The 15,405-nt window shown below is 33.8% G+C and overlaps 1 protein-coding gene and 2 long non-coding RNA genes across 20 annotated transcripts in view; 1 reads left to right on the forward strand and 2 right to left on the reverse strand.

The window, feature by feature from the left end:
* Positions 1-8,463, reverse strand: part of LOC109853105 (endothelin-converting enzyme 1) — an 18,862-nt gene extending 10,399 nt beyond the window's left edge. Inside the window, exons 1-3 of one of the 12 annotated variants that reach the window (XM_020424864.1) lie at positions 7,534-8,462; positions 7,328-7,449; positions 329-445 (exon numbers count right to left, since the gene is read on the reverse strand). In XM_020424864.1, the coding sequence (XP_020280453.1) occupies positions 329-445; positions 7,328-7,339 (129 nt within the window). In that variant the 5' untranslated portion in view covers positions 7,340-7,449; positions 7,534-8,462. Of the gene's footprint in view, positions 1-328; positions 446-4,049; positions 4,670-4,867; positions 5,429-5,463; positions 6,228-7,327 lie in introns of those variants that run through there. The other 11 variants (XM_020424865.1, XM_020424869.1, XM_020424871.1 and 8 more) reach the window with 11 other exon arrangements.
* A 2,136-nt stretch (positions 8,464-10,599) lies between these two features.
* On the reverse strand, positions 10,600-13,296 carry LOC109853078. Of its 5 annotated transcripts, XR_002250077.1 has the most exons (9): positions 13,208-13,296; positions 13,002-13,093; positions 12,349-12,531; positions 11,997-12,116; positions 11,421-11,587; positions 11,190-11,289; positions 10,977-11,105; positions 10,765-10,892; positions 10,600-10,690 (listed from the first exon to the last, which is right to left on the reverse strand). It is a non-coding gene; the product is annotated as an uncharacterized LOC109853078 (long non-coding RNA). The 5 variants fall into 5 exon arrangements; XR_002250081.1 differs by lacking the exon at positions 13,208-13,296 and having other exon boundaries at positions 11,997-12,113; positions 13,002-13,084; XR_002250080.1 differs by lacking the exon at positions 13,208-13,296 and having other exon boundaries at positions 12,005-12,116; positions 13,002-13,084.
* A 149-nt stretch (positions 13,297-13,445) lies between these two features.
* The window catches only part of LOC109853079, a 4,387-nt gene continuing 2,427 nt past the window's right edge, over positions 13,446-15,405 (forward strand). For all 3 annotated transcript variants that reach the window (XR_002250083.1, XR_002250084.1, XR_002250082.1), the window contains exons 1-3: positions 13,446-13,534; positions 13,650-14,188; positions 14,282-14,379. This is a non-coding gene — a long non-coding RNA (uncharacterized LOC109853079). The remainder of the gene's footprint in view (positions 13,535-13,649; positions 14,189-14,281; positions 14,380-15,405) is intronic.

The raw sequence follows: 15,405 nt of genomic DNA on the forward strand, positions 1-15,405 counted from the left end.
ATATATATATATATATATATATATATATATATACACATATATATATATTTGAATTGTTTTATGACAACACATTATTTTAGAATCTTTTAGTTGATACTCTCAAAAAAAACAAATTTCACGAGTCTTTGAAGTGCCAATCATTGGCTGCGATCGGCTCGTAAGACTAATCTTATTATAATGTCAAATATAAACAATAATCACCTACGGGCTCGGTTTTCTTACGTATGAAAATTTAAGCGCACACATGTTTCATGTTTTTTTATGTATAAAAAAAAATTGTTCAAGAATGGAGACTCTGAATTTCTTTTTTTTGAGATGAAAAGCTTACTGTATGATATCGTATGTGTGTTGCTGATGTACTGATCCCTTCGCTATTCAGAGCAACCGATCCAATGCTGCTACTGTCCTCATCTTCAAATTCTGCCTGCCTGTATCTCGTCATCTGCTTAACAGTCAGATAAAAAACAAAGAATTACAATCACATAAAAGAAATGTTTCTGTACACGAGACGGAAACCAAATATCCGATGTAGTTTTCGAATTGCAATGCGTGTTAATTTACACATTGAAAAAATATTTCACACGTATCCAGCGCTTAACTCTTACTGGTCTTATTATTTATTTTATAAAAATAAATGCTAAAAGAGCTATATATGATCCGTATAATTTATATTTGTTATAAAAATATATATAACAAATTTAAGTAGTTGTTATAAAAAAGATGCGTAGAATATGTACGCGTACATCGAATACCAAGATAATATTTTAAACCAAACAAATGTCTCTCTGCATGTGCATATATAATAATAAAAAAGTAGTAATGTAACAAAATACGCGTTCGATCTGTTTACGCTTTGGTCACGTTAGAACAAATCTCTAGATAGGAGATATATTATTTCATAATAGTTTGCTCTGGTATCACCAGTGAACTGGGTCTGGATGTGTGTTACAGGATTATTCCTTCAAAAAAATTTAAATTTAAAGTTAAAATAAATTGCAAATAGAAGAACACAAAATGTAAGAATCGGTTGCGCACACGAAGAGTTTATAAAAATACAAAAACATTTATATAATACACGATGTACTCGAAACCTTCACCTTTGCAACGGGATCACATGATAACCTATGTAAAATCATGAAAAAAAAACTGCTCATGCTAAGACATTTTACGTAACTGACCGGTGAGATAAAGAAAGAAAAAACGCTTCTTTTTTATGTAATTCTTCTCAAGTGACTTTTTTGAGAGACAATTTTTTTTAATATCCTTTCTATTACGATTTTTTTAAACATTAATAATAATGAGTTTTAGGCTCTTTAAATTTTACAAACTATCGTTGAAATATATAAATATATAAATATATAATCGGTCATTAGAGCCACATATGCTGGGTGTTTGTTGCGGAAATATATATGTATGGGAAAAAATTCACCGTAGTTTTAATTTTTGATGAACTGTTTTTATACTGCTTTAGTTTTTATACTGCATGTATTCTATTATATTAATAATACTGCATACTGCATGTATTCTATTATATTCACGTGTAAATTCTTACACGTGAGGTTTTAGAATTGAAATTTTAATTTGTAAATTCGTATATGATGCTGCATTTGCATCACGTATAGATTTTGTATATCCCCCTAACTAATTTTAAAATATTGCTAAAAAAAAACACGTCGACCAGGAGTCGAACCTGGAATCTCCGGTTTTCCGTGCCGATTATTTTAAACTAATTAACAATTGCGTTAGTCACACGGTAAAACTCTTATCGGAACAGACACAATTTTTCGTTGACACAATTCTCATGTGAAAAATTTACATTACTTATCGCTCGTATCTTATCTGCGCAGCAGAGAAAATTGTGTTCGTACTCGATGTTTGCCATGTGAAAATAAAATAAGATGCAGCAGTCCTATTTCAAATATTGATGCACGATATCAATATTAGTGGAGCAGTTTAGTTATCTATTCTGTGTGCTATGTTATGGTACAGCGAATAATCATGAAATGTTGGTTGGAAATAATTGATTGAATTAAATGTTGCTTTGGGAATATGTACAAAATGTCGGCATGATAATCATATCGCATGATAACTTATGCATTATTGCGAAGTTCGGATAAAGATTTTCGATTCGACATAACTCTCACGAGAGATACAGAGAGTTACGTTACTCTCTACCTCACGAGAGGTAAAAACGATTTAATTGCAAATTGAATAATTTTCGAATATTTCTCAAAAATTCTCTCACAAAGTTATGTTGATGTTGCTTTTAGATAGTCGAGGATAGCAAGATAGCTCTGGATAAGGACAATTCAATTATATCTCATCTGTGTTTCAAACTGTTATCTGTTTTAACTTTACTTCCTGCGAAACAGGAATCCTCGTAGAACAAGTGCTTGTGGTACAAGTTACTGTTCGCGTCAGGCTTTTAGGCTGTTTTCTCAAACCAGAACATGTGTTCTATATTGTCTATAGATAACACAGCGTAACGTAGTGCTATCTTTCTCTCGTACTGCTCTGGTTTTTATCGACACAGTGTTGCTCTCGAAACATCAGGATATGTATCAACATGCATGTGAAATGTTTTGGAATTTGGAAGTGTTTAGAATATCCTTTTGGAACAAAGGGAAAGATTTTTTTAATTCAATTTAATATGTTTGAATAATACCAAGCACGTGAAAAAAAATAAATGTACGTGTATTAAAATTTAAATATATATTGACGAACTAGTATGTGTCGATAATAATATGTGCGCATGCACCGAGCTAATACATTCTCGAAGCTTCATTTTATAAATATCCTTGCACGATGTAATTCAACATTTTAGGGATCTTTTGGTTTTAAATTTTTACTTTACTTATGAATATTTGTTTTAAATATTTGGTGACCATAAAGAACATGACTTTCTAAGTGTCACTATGCAATAAACTGAAAATTCCATATGTAACACTTATGTAATTATACGTAGGGAGTGACGAAATTATGACACATATATGTTTTATGACACATATATGTCGACATATACATGTTTTTTATTTTCGAAACGAACAGTAGGTTCAATCTAAAAGTTGTCTTCAATATCTCATCATAAACTATTTTTTATTTAGCACTATTTGGTTTAACAATCTAACTATTTGGTTAAAAATTTGAGAACCCCAAAACGGGCGATTTTTACGGGCCACTCTTTCCCTTTTTTAATGCCTCTACCTGTAAAAAATCGTTTCTATCGACATCCTTTGGTATCAAATATGTTTTGCGCAAAGACTTTTTTTATATCTTCAACTTTTTATGTATCTTAAAATATTTATATTGGTCAGTTATACGAACTTCCTTGTATATATCGGAATGTCCGGTAATGTCACCTCTCGTGGACAAGCGAGTTGTGCCGAAGAATCCTTTACCATTTTGCGAGTTTCGCAATAATTAATGAATTATTAATATATATGTAGAGATCCGCACGCGTATTCTCCGGCAACCATGCACGCGCGAAACGAGGCTGAGTTATCTCTTTACGCGCACGGATTTCATAACTTATGCATTATTGCGAAGTTCGGAAAGAGATAAAGATTTTCGGCAAATTGTTCGGCAAATTTAGAAGAATGCTACGTATATTTGCTCGATGCTCTCTAAAATTTCTTTGAATAAAATTGCGAAAAATTAAATGATCCTCGAGTCATTCAATTTTTAGAGTTAGATCCGACTTTTCTCTCATATACGGAGCGTGAATTCTTCCACTTTCTGTTGGTTGTAGAACGAATATTTTACTCTGTGGAGCAAAATATTTTCATTCGCGTGAAGAGTGAATGAGCATATCTGATGAAAGAGTGTAGTGGTTTTGCAATAACCGTCGCCAAGTGATTGAATCGATAGAGCATCAGCTTAGGAGATTCCAGCTTCGATTTTCATAGTCGAAGTGATTTCTCTACGAGCCGTTTACCGAGATTATTAACAACCTGGGATAAATGAAGAAAGAGATTTATACCCAAAGACATAAATTACAAAAATAAATATTTATGTGATAATTATTCACTCGAAACGGGTGACACACTCACGGTCAGAATTAATGGCTGTTTTCGCAGGTTGAATCGCTCGCTCCCGGAATGACGTCAATTTGGCAAATCGACCAAAATGTTGCTTGATTTATCGAAATGGCGTCATCATTAATCGCTCCGGAAGCAATTAATTCGCCGTTGTTGCGAAAACAAATGCTTTGGCTAAATGTGTCTGCTTAATTTTCGCTAATCACGAGCGGCCGGTCATCATCGCATAGAGTGAATAATCTAATCGTTTAGAGTGACATTTCACCCGACAAAATTGTAGAAAGTAGGACGAGATGAGTCCAAGGGCAGTTCGACTATTTCATTTGTGTTGTTTGGGTTTTGCCAACTGTCAGCTTCATCTTGCGGATGAAGTGCTTGTTGGTCACACGTCACTGGACGCGTGCAACATGTAAAACACATTTACCTCTTTCTGCGGATAATCCGAATATTGTGTAATCAAAAAGCTGGAGACTAGACTGAAGGCGTAATGAATATAAATTTCATAAATTTTCCTCCCTTTTTCCGCAGATAAGAGAGCAACTGCAAATCAGATCTCTTTCTTTAATTAATTTTTAATGATCCATTTCTTTTTTTTTTACTAAATGTTGTTAAAAACAGAGGAAAAAAACCAAAGAGGCGGTGAGCAACTTTTAAAAAACTTTTCTATTAGCACTCAAAAAAAAAAAAGAAAAACAAAAAAAACATGTTAAATATCTCGTAATCACGACTTGGCTCATTTTTATACAAGCGTCGAGAAGAAATATCGAGCGTTGTGAGAAATAACGAAATTTGAATGAGATAAGATAGCGGTTTGTCGTCGACAACAATACCGGAGACACGCGCGCACTTCGCTGTGAAACAGTTTCCGTAATGACTTCGTTGAAGATGCAAATCTCACTCACGAATCTTCGCAGTTACGATTTTAGACCGTACTAAAAATACGTCGTCCTCGAATATATGCTATACACAAACGATTTTATAAAGGCGCGTTCGCAGATAATATCAAGCTGGCGTCGATCGTTTATTCAACATTTCTCTCGTTCTTTCTGTAACGGTGCGTTTCTATCAGTCGGTCTACGCGTGAATTTGTATTATCCGATGTTTTTTCGAAGAGCTGCAGAAGATTGCATCGGCCGAACTGATGCATTCGCGTTGCAACGAGAAATGCGCGAACGCGCGCACATCTCTTCTCCTCGTTCGTTAAATTGCGTCCGTTGACTTGCGGTCTCCGTTTAATAGATAAGATTTGCCGATATCATTTACGTCATCGTGAACGGAAACAGATGATAGATTGACGATTGCATTGCACGCGCTTCGATTTGTAATATTATACTGTTCCTCTTCTCTTTCTACGAAGGACATCATCACATGACATACACACACATGCACACACATGTGTACATAAACTTGTTTTTAAATTACTTACAATTTGATTCTGTTAGAGAACACAATTGGATGGAAATTGTTCGCAAATGTGCGAGACGTGTGTGTTCGTTAAAAGCACGAAATTTCAAAACTGTGTGACCTTTTCATTGACCGATTTTTCTTGTTCTCTAAAAACATTTCTTTCTTGTCAGATATTGTCATGAGACGATGTTATCGAGTCCGCCCTCGTTTTTTTTTTTTATTAAGTAAGTTCGGCCGAGCGAGCGTCGCACTTTTTCACACGCACGCTTAGTTCGCGATGACGTCTATGTAATTTTGCGCAATGTTCCACGTAGAAAGAAATGTGCGTAACACGCAAAGCCGCACCGGTGCCGCGCCGACTACGTGGTGCTTCTTCACATGGTTCGCTTCCGGCAAAAAGTGCGTGCAAAAAAGCGCGCGTCCGAAACACGCACGCGCCAAGTATATATACGGTCGTCGTTGTTTTATCTTTACCTCAACAGGAAATGGACACTTTGTGAGGCTGTTATTGTGCTATTAAAACATTTCGCGACTTGACGGCCGACCGTGCGCAGACATTAACCCGTAACGAGATCAACGAATTACAGACCGTATTATAATACGGTCGTCCTGCTTTGCGAGATTGTGAAAAGAAATAATATTTAGAAACTATCGATCTGACAAAATGCGTGTATCTCATGTAAAAATTGGAAACTTGAAAATTAAATTTTGCCACATAAAAATAATTTTTATTTTTACAGTAGAGACAATTTTCTATCGAGTGTTTTTTCATATAATTGCTTTTATCATAAACAAATAAAATTATTTATAATAAAATTTGTTGTTTGTAAACTTTATTTGTACATTTATTTATAAAAAAATTTGCGATTATGTTTGCGCCTAACAATTGCGTCAATTTTAGATTCGCATTATTTAAAAAACAATAGAACATTTGTTTTTTAATATAAAGTACGCCGATACTGTATGTACACGTACACGACTGCAACGCTGCATACGCGTATATTCAATTAGGAGGCGTACGCCTTCTCACACAAAGTTGCGTATCAATAATATTTTAAACGCAATAAAAAATCATTTAGTGCAACTTTAAAGGCACTTTATACATGTACGCTCTTGAGACTGTTTATGTATGTATATATGCGCGCGTATACGATACAGATAATCGCTGCATATTCTAGTTGCATAAATATGAGAGAGATACGAATTGTTGCGTCGAATAAGCGGCGTGTCATCGCAAGCGACGAATTTGTCTAATCTCTTTACACTGTGTAGATAATTTCTACGACAAATATTGTGGTTTTATAATTGCGATAATTTGTTCTTATCATTTATAAATATATATCTTCGAATGTATTTATATACTCAAAAATATTTACAAAGAGTTAAGAAGATTTGATCTTTTCTTGATAGAGATGCGACGAGAAACGTCCTCGACTTTACACAAAATTTATTAGGCAAATAAGATCAACTCGAAATAAATATAGAAATAGAGAGGAAGAGAGGAAAAATCTCACATAAAAAAGCAGTTTAGTTAATTGCCTACTTGATTATCTTAATTGCTTTTATTAGATTTCATCCTCGCTAAGCCGAGAGAAATGTCTCACGCAGGACCTTCAATTTATTTTATCCGCATCGCAGCACACATCCTACAATAAAAATGTTATTAATCAGATCTTTGCGTATCATGCACAATTGTTACACAACGGGGAGTATTGCTACCACAACGAGGAACGATCTCTTATCAGGTCTTTCTATCCGGAGTTGTCAGAACCGGAACTCTCCGTCCCGGGAAGCCGGGAAGCGCTTATCGCGCGCACAAAGCTCTTATCGCGGACAGAAAGACGATGACCGCGAACGAACTCAACATGCGAGGGAGGACTCACCTTCACCGACATCTTGGCCCGGGGACACGGTCGTGATACCCACTGTCACTTTGATTATTGATTCACCATTGAGAATATAAAACATATGCGCACTGCAATTTTGGGGAACAATAATTTGGGACCTACCAAAAAACCAGGAGAGACAAAAAGGTCAAATGTAATAATGAAGAGAGACAGACAGATAGGGAGAAGGATCACTGAGTTACCGGGATCACGGCATATCTACCGTTGTTGCTGGCATGAGTGCTAAACTGCGATTCCGAATGGCTTCAGCGCCCGTCTTCCTCATGGGGGTTGTTCTTCACCCTCTTTGTGCTAACCCGTTTTCAACCCCCACCACTTGGCGAATACAGTTTATATTGATTTCTTGCTTGTCCGGTTGTTGTACCCGCCATCTCTTATCGTTGCAAAACAACAGGTGTTGTAACAGGTGCTGCCTTATCATTGCGATATTAATATTGATTTGTGGCGTTAATCATAATCGATTCTTTATTCGTAATTGTCTATCACGGTAAAGCAATCTTGCTTATTTGAAATGTTCTCACACATGTTCAAATAAGACACAATGTAATGAAATTCACTTATTGTCAGATCGAATGTTTCTGCGTATAATTTAAGTTAAAATAATATTATGCGTATAATTTAAGTTAAAATAATATATGCGTATAATTTAAGTTAAAATAATATTATGTGTTACTATAACATGAAAATCAAATGTTCTTTTCAATTATTCTAATGTCGATATAATTCAGATTAAAAATGATTTTAGTCTTTTGTACCAAGTTTTCTAAATTCTACATCAAAAGTTTCTAAATGAAAGCACGTATATTGTTAGAAATATTTTTACTCGATTATTCAAGAGATATATTGTATAATAAATATAATAATATTATAAAAACGTAAAAGGCTCGAATTTTGTAAAACAAAAACTTGTAAAGTGGGAACGGCCAATGTGAGTAGTATGTATGTGTACATTGTACGTGTGTCAAATGAACTTATTTATTTAATTATTTGTTGTAGTTCTGAAGAGAATCCCACCCAAGGATCGAAACGTTAACTATTTAAATAAAGAGAGTTTCAAAAATACACATACACACTACTAACTGTGTTCTAGGCCGCTCACATTGGCCGTTCCCACTTTACAAATATAATAATGTTATATAAATAAATATGTCATAAAATATTGATTAAAAATTTGTTATACAAAGATTTTTTCATCCTTCACACTTCCTTTTTTCCATCCTCGAGCAAAGAAATATATATTCTAGACTAGACTGTAGATTTTAAGTATAAATATTTTGTCTTTATTGACTATTTGAAGAAAGATATGTTTCTATATACATATATATATATATTAAGTGTTTAAAAATAAGTACTGTTAACAATAAATTTAAAAAACAATTAAAATAATATCAATAACACTATCAATATATAACTGAGATATTCGATACAACGCAACAATAAATGTTTCTGAAACAATTTTTCTTTTGCTTCTTGTTGATGGTCTTTCACTGGAACTTCTTTTGGTAACTGGACAACTAAAACAAATCGAATAAAGACATTAGTTCTGGATCATCTTTAAAGTAAAAATTCATACAATCTTTTAGAATGTTGCAAACTTCAAAGTAAACTTTTTTACAGACATGTTGAACAATAAAGAACATATTTTAGTGATTTTGTTTAGGTAATTATTCTCCCATATTTTTAACTTTTGATGAAATGTATTTAATTCACAATTAGATCTTTGGTACTTATTTATAAATGAATCTTCAAAATACAGTTTTAGAAATTAGTATAGCATATGAGAATACTTGGCGCTTGTATCTCGCAAGGTGAACAAAAAAGTCAGTACTTAAAATTTAAGGTTAATTAATCATTCCACATTTGACACTAAAAACTAATTAGTAGATCAAACTAAATTCTCGCCATTATGCTAATTGTTATAAAATACTGTTTTGTAAAAGAAATGTGGAAGTACGCGAGAAATACACATCCGACTTGGCAAAATCTCGGTAACACTTTCGTTATCAACGTAGACATGTCTTATACAGCTCGTCGATCTGCTTTTCGTGTGAAAAAAAAGAAGCAGAAAAATACACATTGATTTGATGTTGATCTTCGCGCGCTATTTCAAATGATACATCGAGTCGTACCTGAGATCGAACTCTTCTCTTCGTTCAACCTGAGCCTCGCTTCCGCACCCGGACCATGATTCAACTTGGGCTCTTCAAACTTGGTCGCCGTGAGCAACGACTTGTCCAAATTGGTGAATACGGTAAGTTTTTTGAAAACGCCTTTGCCGAAATAATTAGCTACCAAGGAAAACAGGTCCTCCATGCGGTCGAGAAGACGGTGAAACGTGTCGTACAGGTCTCTCCACTGCTCCTATGATGTCAAGAAGTTTCTTGTTGTTCGGCAGGGCACTCGTTTTTGTTTTCCGAAAACCTTTGAAAGCAACTGCGGCGAAAAAAATCAAACAATAAAATCAAAGCGAACGAATCACGGCGAATTAATATTAAAGAACTTACTGTTGATGATACGAATGTTGACACATGAAATGCACCGACGGTAACTCCAATTGATGATGGCACGCGCTACAGCGCGATCCCTGAAAGATTATCGTGCTGTTTTTTATCGCTTCTATTTGTTTTCGTAATTTTAAAGTGTCGGCTTTTATATTTTTCCGTTAGATCGGCGTCTGCTTGGGTTTGTTCGTCCTCCGTTCGCAACACGCTATACAAGTGTAACTTCTAACGTCACCCAACGTACAGGTCAACGACGCGGAAATCGCATCGATAACCATCAAAGAGGATAACAGTCTTTCTTGAGCTGCAAAAATAATAATTTACACCGTATTCGCTCATTTTCCCAAGAACACGCAATTGAGACAAATTCAAGCGGGTGTTCACCGATATAAGCCAATATGTCGGCGAGAAGTTTCATCGGGGCGTCCTTGTGTTTAGTCACGCTCCATAGAGCACGCACAAATTGAAATCGTGATGGCCGAACTTCTTGCGCGTGGGCAGAACTTGATCGCTGTCTTCTTCGCGGAGTGATAACCTCAATGTCTCTTGATAAACACAAACTGATTGTTTTTATTGGAAATATTCGAATTTTTCATAAGATGAATATACGAGATTCGAGGCTTACAATTTGCTCTCTTCGTAAAGGAAGAGCAATCCTTTCCTGAAATTATACTGATGACAAAGTACTAATATTTGATCTTTGTCGTAACGCGCTTCGGAATCCTACAGAAGCCGCACGATCTTTTGGTCATATTGCACCTTAGCCACGTCACTGTTCAGAGCCGACCAGACGTGCAAATAATGTTCAACTAATGTGTTGTACACAAGCGTATTCCATCTACAAAAACAAGAAAAAACGTCAGCTTTACAATATAAAAAATGATCTTTTGTACACAAAATATATGTAATCACTTTGTATCCGATTTAACTAAGTGCTCCAGGAACTCCACGAGTCGCTCGGAATTATTTAGAAACAGACAAATAAAATCCTCAAGATTGGCCTTATCAATTTGCTGCACTGTGTAGCCATTTAACGCGTCCTGCCGAAAACAGATAGAGAAAATTTCAATGAAAAAAAATCTTACATGTTTTATTATTTGTAGTTAAAATCGATAGACATGTACTTGATCCACAAGAGGCTTATTCGGAGGTTTGTAATTTGTGCACAAAGCTTTTAAAAATTGCGTTGACTCGTTTGGCACATTTTCTATTAAAATATTTCCTTATTTCTTCATATTCTTTATAGCTTCTACCTAAACAGAAAGAGAGATTTTGTGAAACAGATAAATGAATTATATTTTTGCCAGCACATTTAAACGCACGTATTACTTGCTCACCATTTTTCACTCTGTCTACGCCATATATCTGCACGTCGACTACAATTCAGCTGTTTTTTTTGTCCCTTCACAGCTGGATTACTCCGAAAGAGATGAGAACCTAGAAATGTAATAAAACAGTTTTATAAACACTATAAAAAAAGGTCTAACTTCTTAGAGAGACAAAGAAAAGAAAAATAAACGTTTATATATTTGTATTAAAAAAATTATATAAGTATATTTCAGACTTACGTATAAGTATATTTCAGACTATTTGTTATTATCAGCGTGTGCCATGATGCTCCGCCTTCTGGCCATTTGTTCCCTCCTCTGCTGGTCGCTTGCCACTGTTATCACTTCTTTCATAAAATGAATGTGTGTCTCATTTTCTAATGGTAAGTTTATCTCATTTTCTCTGCCTGAAAGCAATAATATTATAATGTAAATAACAATATATCATAAAATACTATAATATAAATAAAATTCTTAACAGTATAGTATATAATTATAATATATCAAACATGATTTTCAAAGCTTGATGTATTTTCTATGCTTCTCGAAACTACAATGTTGTTCCAAGCAATGTGCAGAAACATTAACACTTCTTATAACTGAGTGTGTGTGAAACACAATGGCTTCTAGCACAAAAGAAAGCAATTGAAATGAAATTTATTGCTTTGACCATAATATGTTTATATAAAAAATACTAAAAGGTTTAGTTGAATATGATCTTTGTTTAATATAAAACAATTTGTATTCCAGCTGCTTTCTTTTGTCTTAAAATCAATGTGTTTGACACACAATTACTTTAAAAGATATTTGTTGTACCTATTTACTTTTCGTTTTGTGAAAAAAGCATTTCAGGTCCCTTTGTCCCTTTGTCCCTTTGTCCCTTTGGCACCCCAGTGTGATATCTTTCAGCATGATCCTTTTCTTTGTCCGAGCCTTCTGATGATAGAAAATTACTTTTTTATGTGTATATTTTCACAATCTACTGAATTACAAATTTTAATAAATAAAACTTTGCTCTCAATGCGATTAGCAGCAAAACTAACCTTCATGCAATCACGAAAAATCACCACTACAATTTAAGTTTACTTAAATGAATGTTTTTTACTGATTTTTTTAATTTATTTAACAATTACACTTAAACATTACACTTAACTTTGAAAATATTTACCAAGAGAAAGTTAGAAACCTTCCTTATATCTTGACATTATGTTTGTTTACTGATTTTACAACTTGACATAGGACTATCTTGCAAGTTGGCGCCAATCTCGAGTTGGTAAGCTTGAACAAGTAAGAGCCAATCAGCTTTTAGTAACTTTTGTTACTAAATCGTCCATCTATACTGCATATAAACCTAGTGTAAAATGGACAATAAGATAAATTAACAATAAAAAATAAAAATTTATTTATATATATAAACATTAAAAATGTAATACATGTATAGTGTAACAGTGTGCTAATTTTTTAATTAATAACCTGTTTTTGTGTGTGTCATGAATAATAAGAAAATAGTTAAAATATTTAAAGTTTAAACAATTTTGCGAGTGCATAAAAGTACAGTAAAGTGTATGGATTGAGTGTACGGATTGAGAGTCACTGGTGTTTTAGCTTAATGATGTTTTAAATTTCAAGTCTAGTGCATTATATTATTTAAACAAAAAGTATCAATAATTTGTGAAAAACGCGAAAAAAACGAAGTGACAGATCGCGTTAATCTCAATCTCAAAAGATAACGGCATCTAAATTTCGCCAAGTGTCTTCCGAACATAAATTGTATTATGTAAGAGTCACATGTTTTAAATAATTAATACTTTAATAACAAACCTTATCGTGCTGATGTGTTTATTGTGCGGCTCGATTACTTGTTTGCAATCGCGCATCTTGTGCGTTTTTCATTAGAGAACACAAAGGCGTTTCTGCAAAAAGTCACAAATTAATTTATTAATAATTAAGTAACAATTAATTAAAGATTAATTAACAATTTGCGGGCAATAGTTTTAGTTTTTTTTCTTATCTAATCAATCACTTACACAATAAACACGTATTTTACAATGTGTCACTTCGAGTCAAAATCAATAGTTTGTTAAGTTTTTCATATTTCACCAAACACTTTTTTTAAAAGATTTTTTGTTTACAATTAGTGTGTATAATAATTTGTATTTTATTTTTAACTGTTTAAAAAATTACTTCTAAAAACTTTCTTGGAGTAAAATCATGCACGATTGTACAACGTCTTTTCTGCTGAAAGCGACGAGAAAAAGAGACGATCACAAAGATGACAAAGTACAATCATCTGAAATAATTTATTTCCGGAGCATTATGTACAAGCAGAGACGTTAATACTTTTACACATGAAGGTAAATCAATACTTAAATAAATATATGTATATAGAAAACAAAAAATGTGTATAAAAATAATTACATAAACATTAATATGATATAATATAATAATATAACAATTATAATGTACAAGGACACAGAGAAAAAAGAAGGAGAGAGAGAGAGAGGGAAAGGGAGAAGAGACAACATAATATTCCCATCATTGTGCCATCTGAAAACAGACGTAAAAGATACATGAGACCATGGGCGTCTGCAGGGCGGGGCAAACCCGACATTTGTCCTCCTGAAAAGGCAAGTTTTTTCACAAATTGTGTTTTTTATCTTGAAATAAGTTTGAAATCCCTGGTTAACAAATTAAATCATACATCTATTTGTGAAAAGAACTCTCTGTACAGTGAAACCTTTCTGTAAAATTCATAATTTTTGGGACAAGAAAATTGCTCCGCCCTCCTCTGAAAAAAATCCTGTAGACGCCCATGCATGGGGCAATGTCCAAAGCGACGCGTGAATAGCGACACGTACATATCATGCTGTTGACGTAAGTTTCAGAAGGACAAGTGATAAATACCGGGTCATTGTGGACGAAGAAAACAAATCAAAGTATAGCAATTTACGGCGATGACTTCATTATTAAAACTTTCTTTTCACCGAGCTATTTTTTCAAATGCAGAAGTAAGTAAAACTAGCAAAAGAGATATATATAGAGAGAGAAAAAAAGAGAGAAAAAGAGAATTGTATACTAAACTATATAATTTATTTTTTCAGATTCGAAAGTTAGTGAAAATCACAAAAGAGGACATAAGATAGAGAGAGAGGGAGAGAGAAAGAGGGGAATATACGCCAGAGACCATATTTTATTTTAGGTGAATAAATATTTTTGTCTTTATTACGGACAGTCATTCTTTTACATTAGATTACAATATTTTACAATAATGATCGATTCCGCGCGATTACAAGAGATTGCACATTATTTAAAGAATAATCGTTTGCGGACTAGAACTTATTAAAGCTACGCAATGTAACGTGCATTACTACGTACACAAAATATAGTGACTTCTAAATAGAAGTTCTTGTGTATAGACTTGTGGTGAACGATTTTTAATAATTACATATACATATACGATATACAATAGTAGTAAGTTTACTGTATAATCACGCGGACCTGTTGAGAAGTCCGTTTATTACTTAGGATTGGTTACAAAAAATAATTGTATATATATATAATATATATGTATCTCTGTTATAATATTTTGTTTTGCATATTAAGACCTCCTTGGCTACACGAGACCACGTCTCGCCTTATATCGATCACTCGCTTATCTATAACGGACTTTATCTTTTCTTACTATTGGCACGTACGCGTTTCTTGGACGCGCTGCGGCGCGTGTTCAAGAAATCTACGTCGAAGAAGAAATAGCATAATCGGTTTGACATTCTTCACAAAAACTCCGGTTGCGTCAAATAAAAGTGTAACCCACACACATATCAGCTCTTATAAACCGATCGCTTTTTAATGCAATTTATATAGCTATAATATTTGATATAATTGCAATTAATGTTCCCAAATTGTTAAGTGTAAGTGTAACAAATTAAATATTATTTATGTCACAGCACGAGGACAGTCTTTTTCCATAATATGTGTACGGAAAAAAGCAAAACTAAAAATTATATGCATTCAGTAATAACCGCATCATTTATTGAAGATAGATTGTGCAGAACGAGTTGTGCCGATTCGAAAAGTTCTTTGCCATTTTGTGAGATTCGTGATAATTAATGAGTTATTTATCAAAATCGCGGATGAGCGCATGCGTGAAGATAAAGCTCGGCCGTTCTCACAGTTGCGATAACGCGGAGTTGCGACAACTCGATGGGAGGAGTCAACAAAATTG

Source organism: Pseudomyrmex gracilis, unplaced genomic scaffold (genome assembly GCF_002006095.1).
Source record: "Pseudomyrmex gracilis isolate BER0280 unplaced genomic scaffold, ASM200609v1 scaffold_43, whole genome shotgun sequence".
NCBI classification, from domain to species: Eukaryota; Metazoa; Arthropoda; class Insecta; order Hymenoptera; family Formicidae; genus Pseudomyrmex; species Pseudomyrmex gracilis.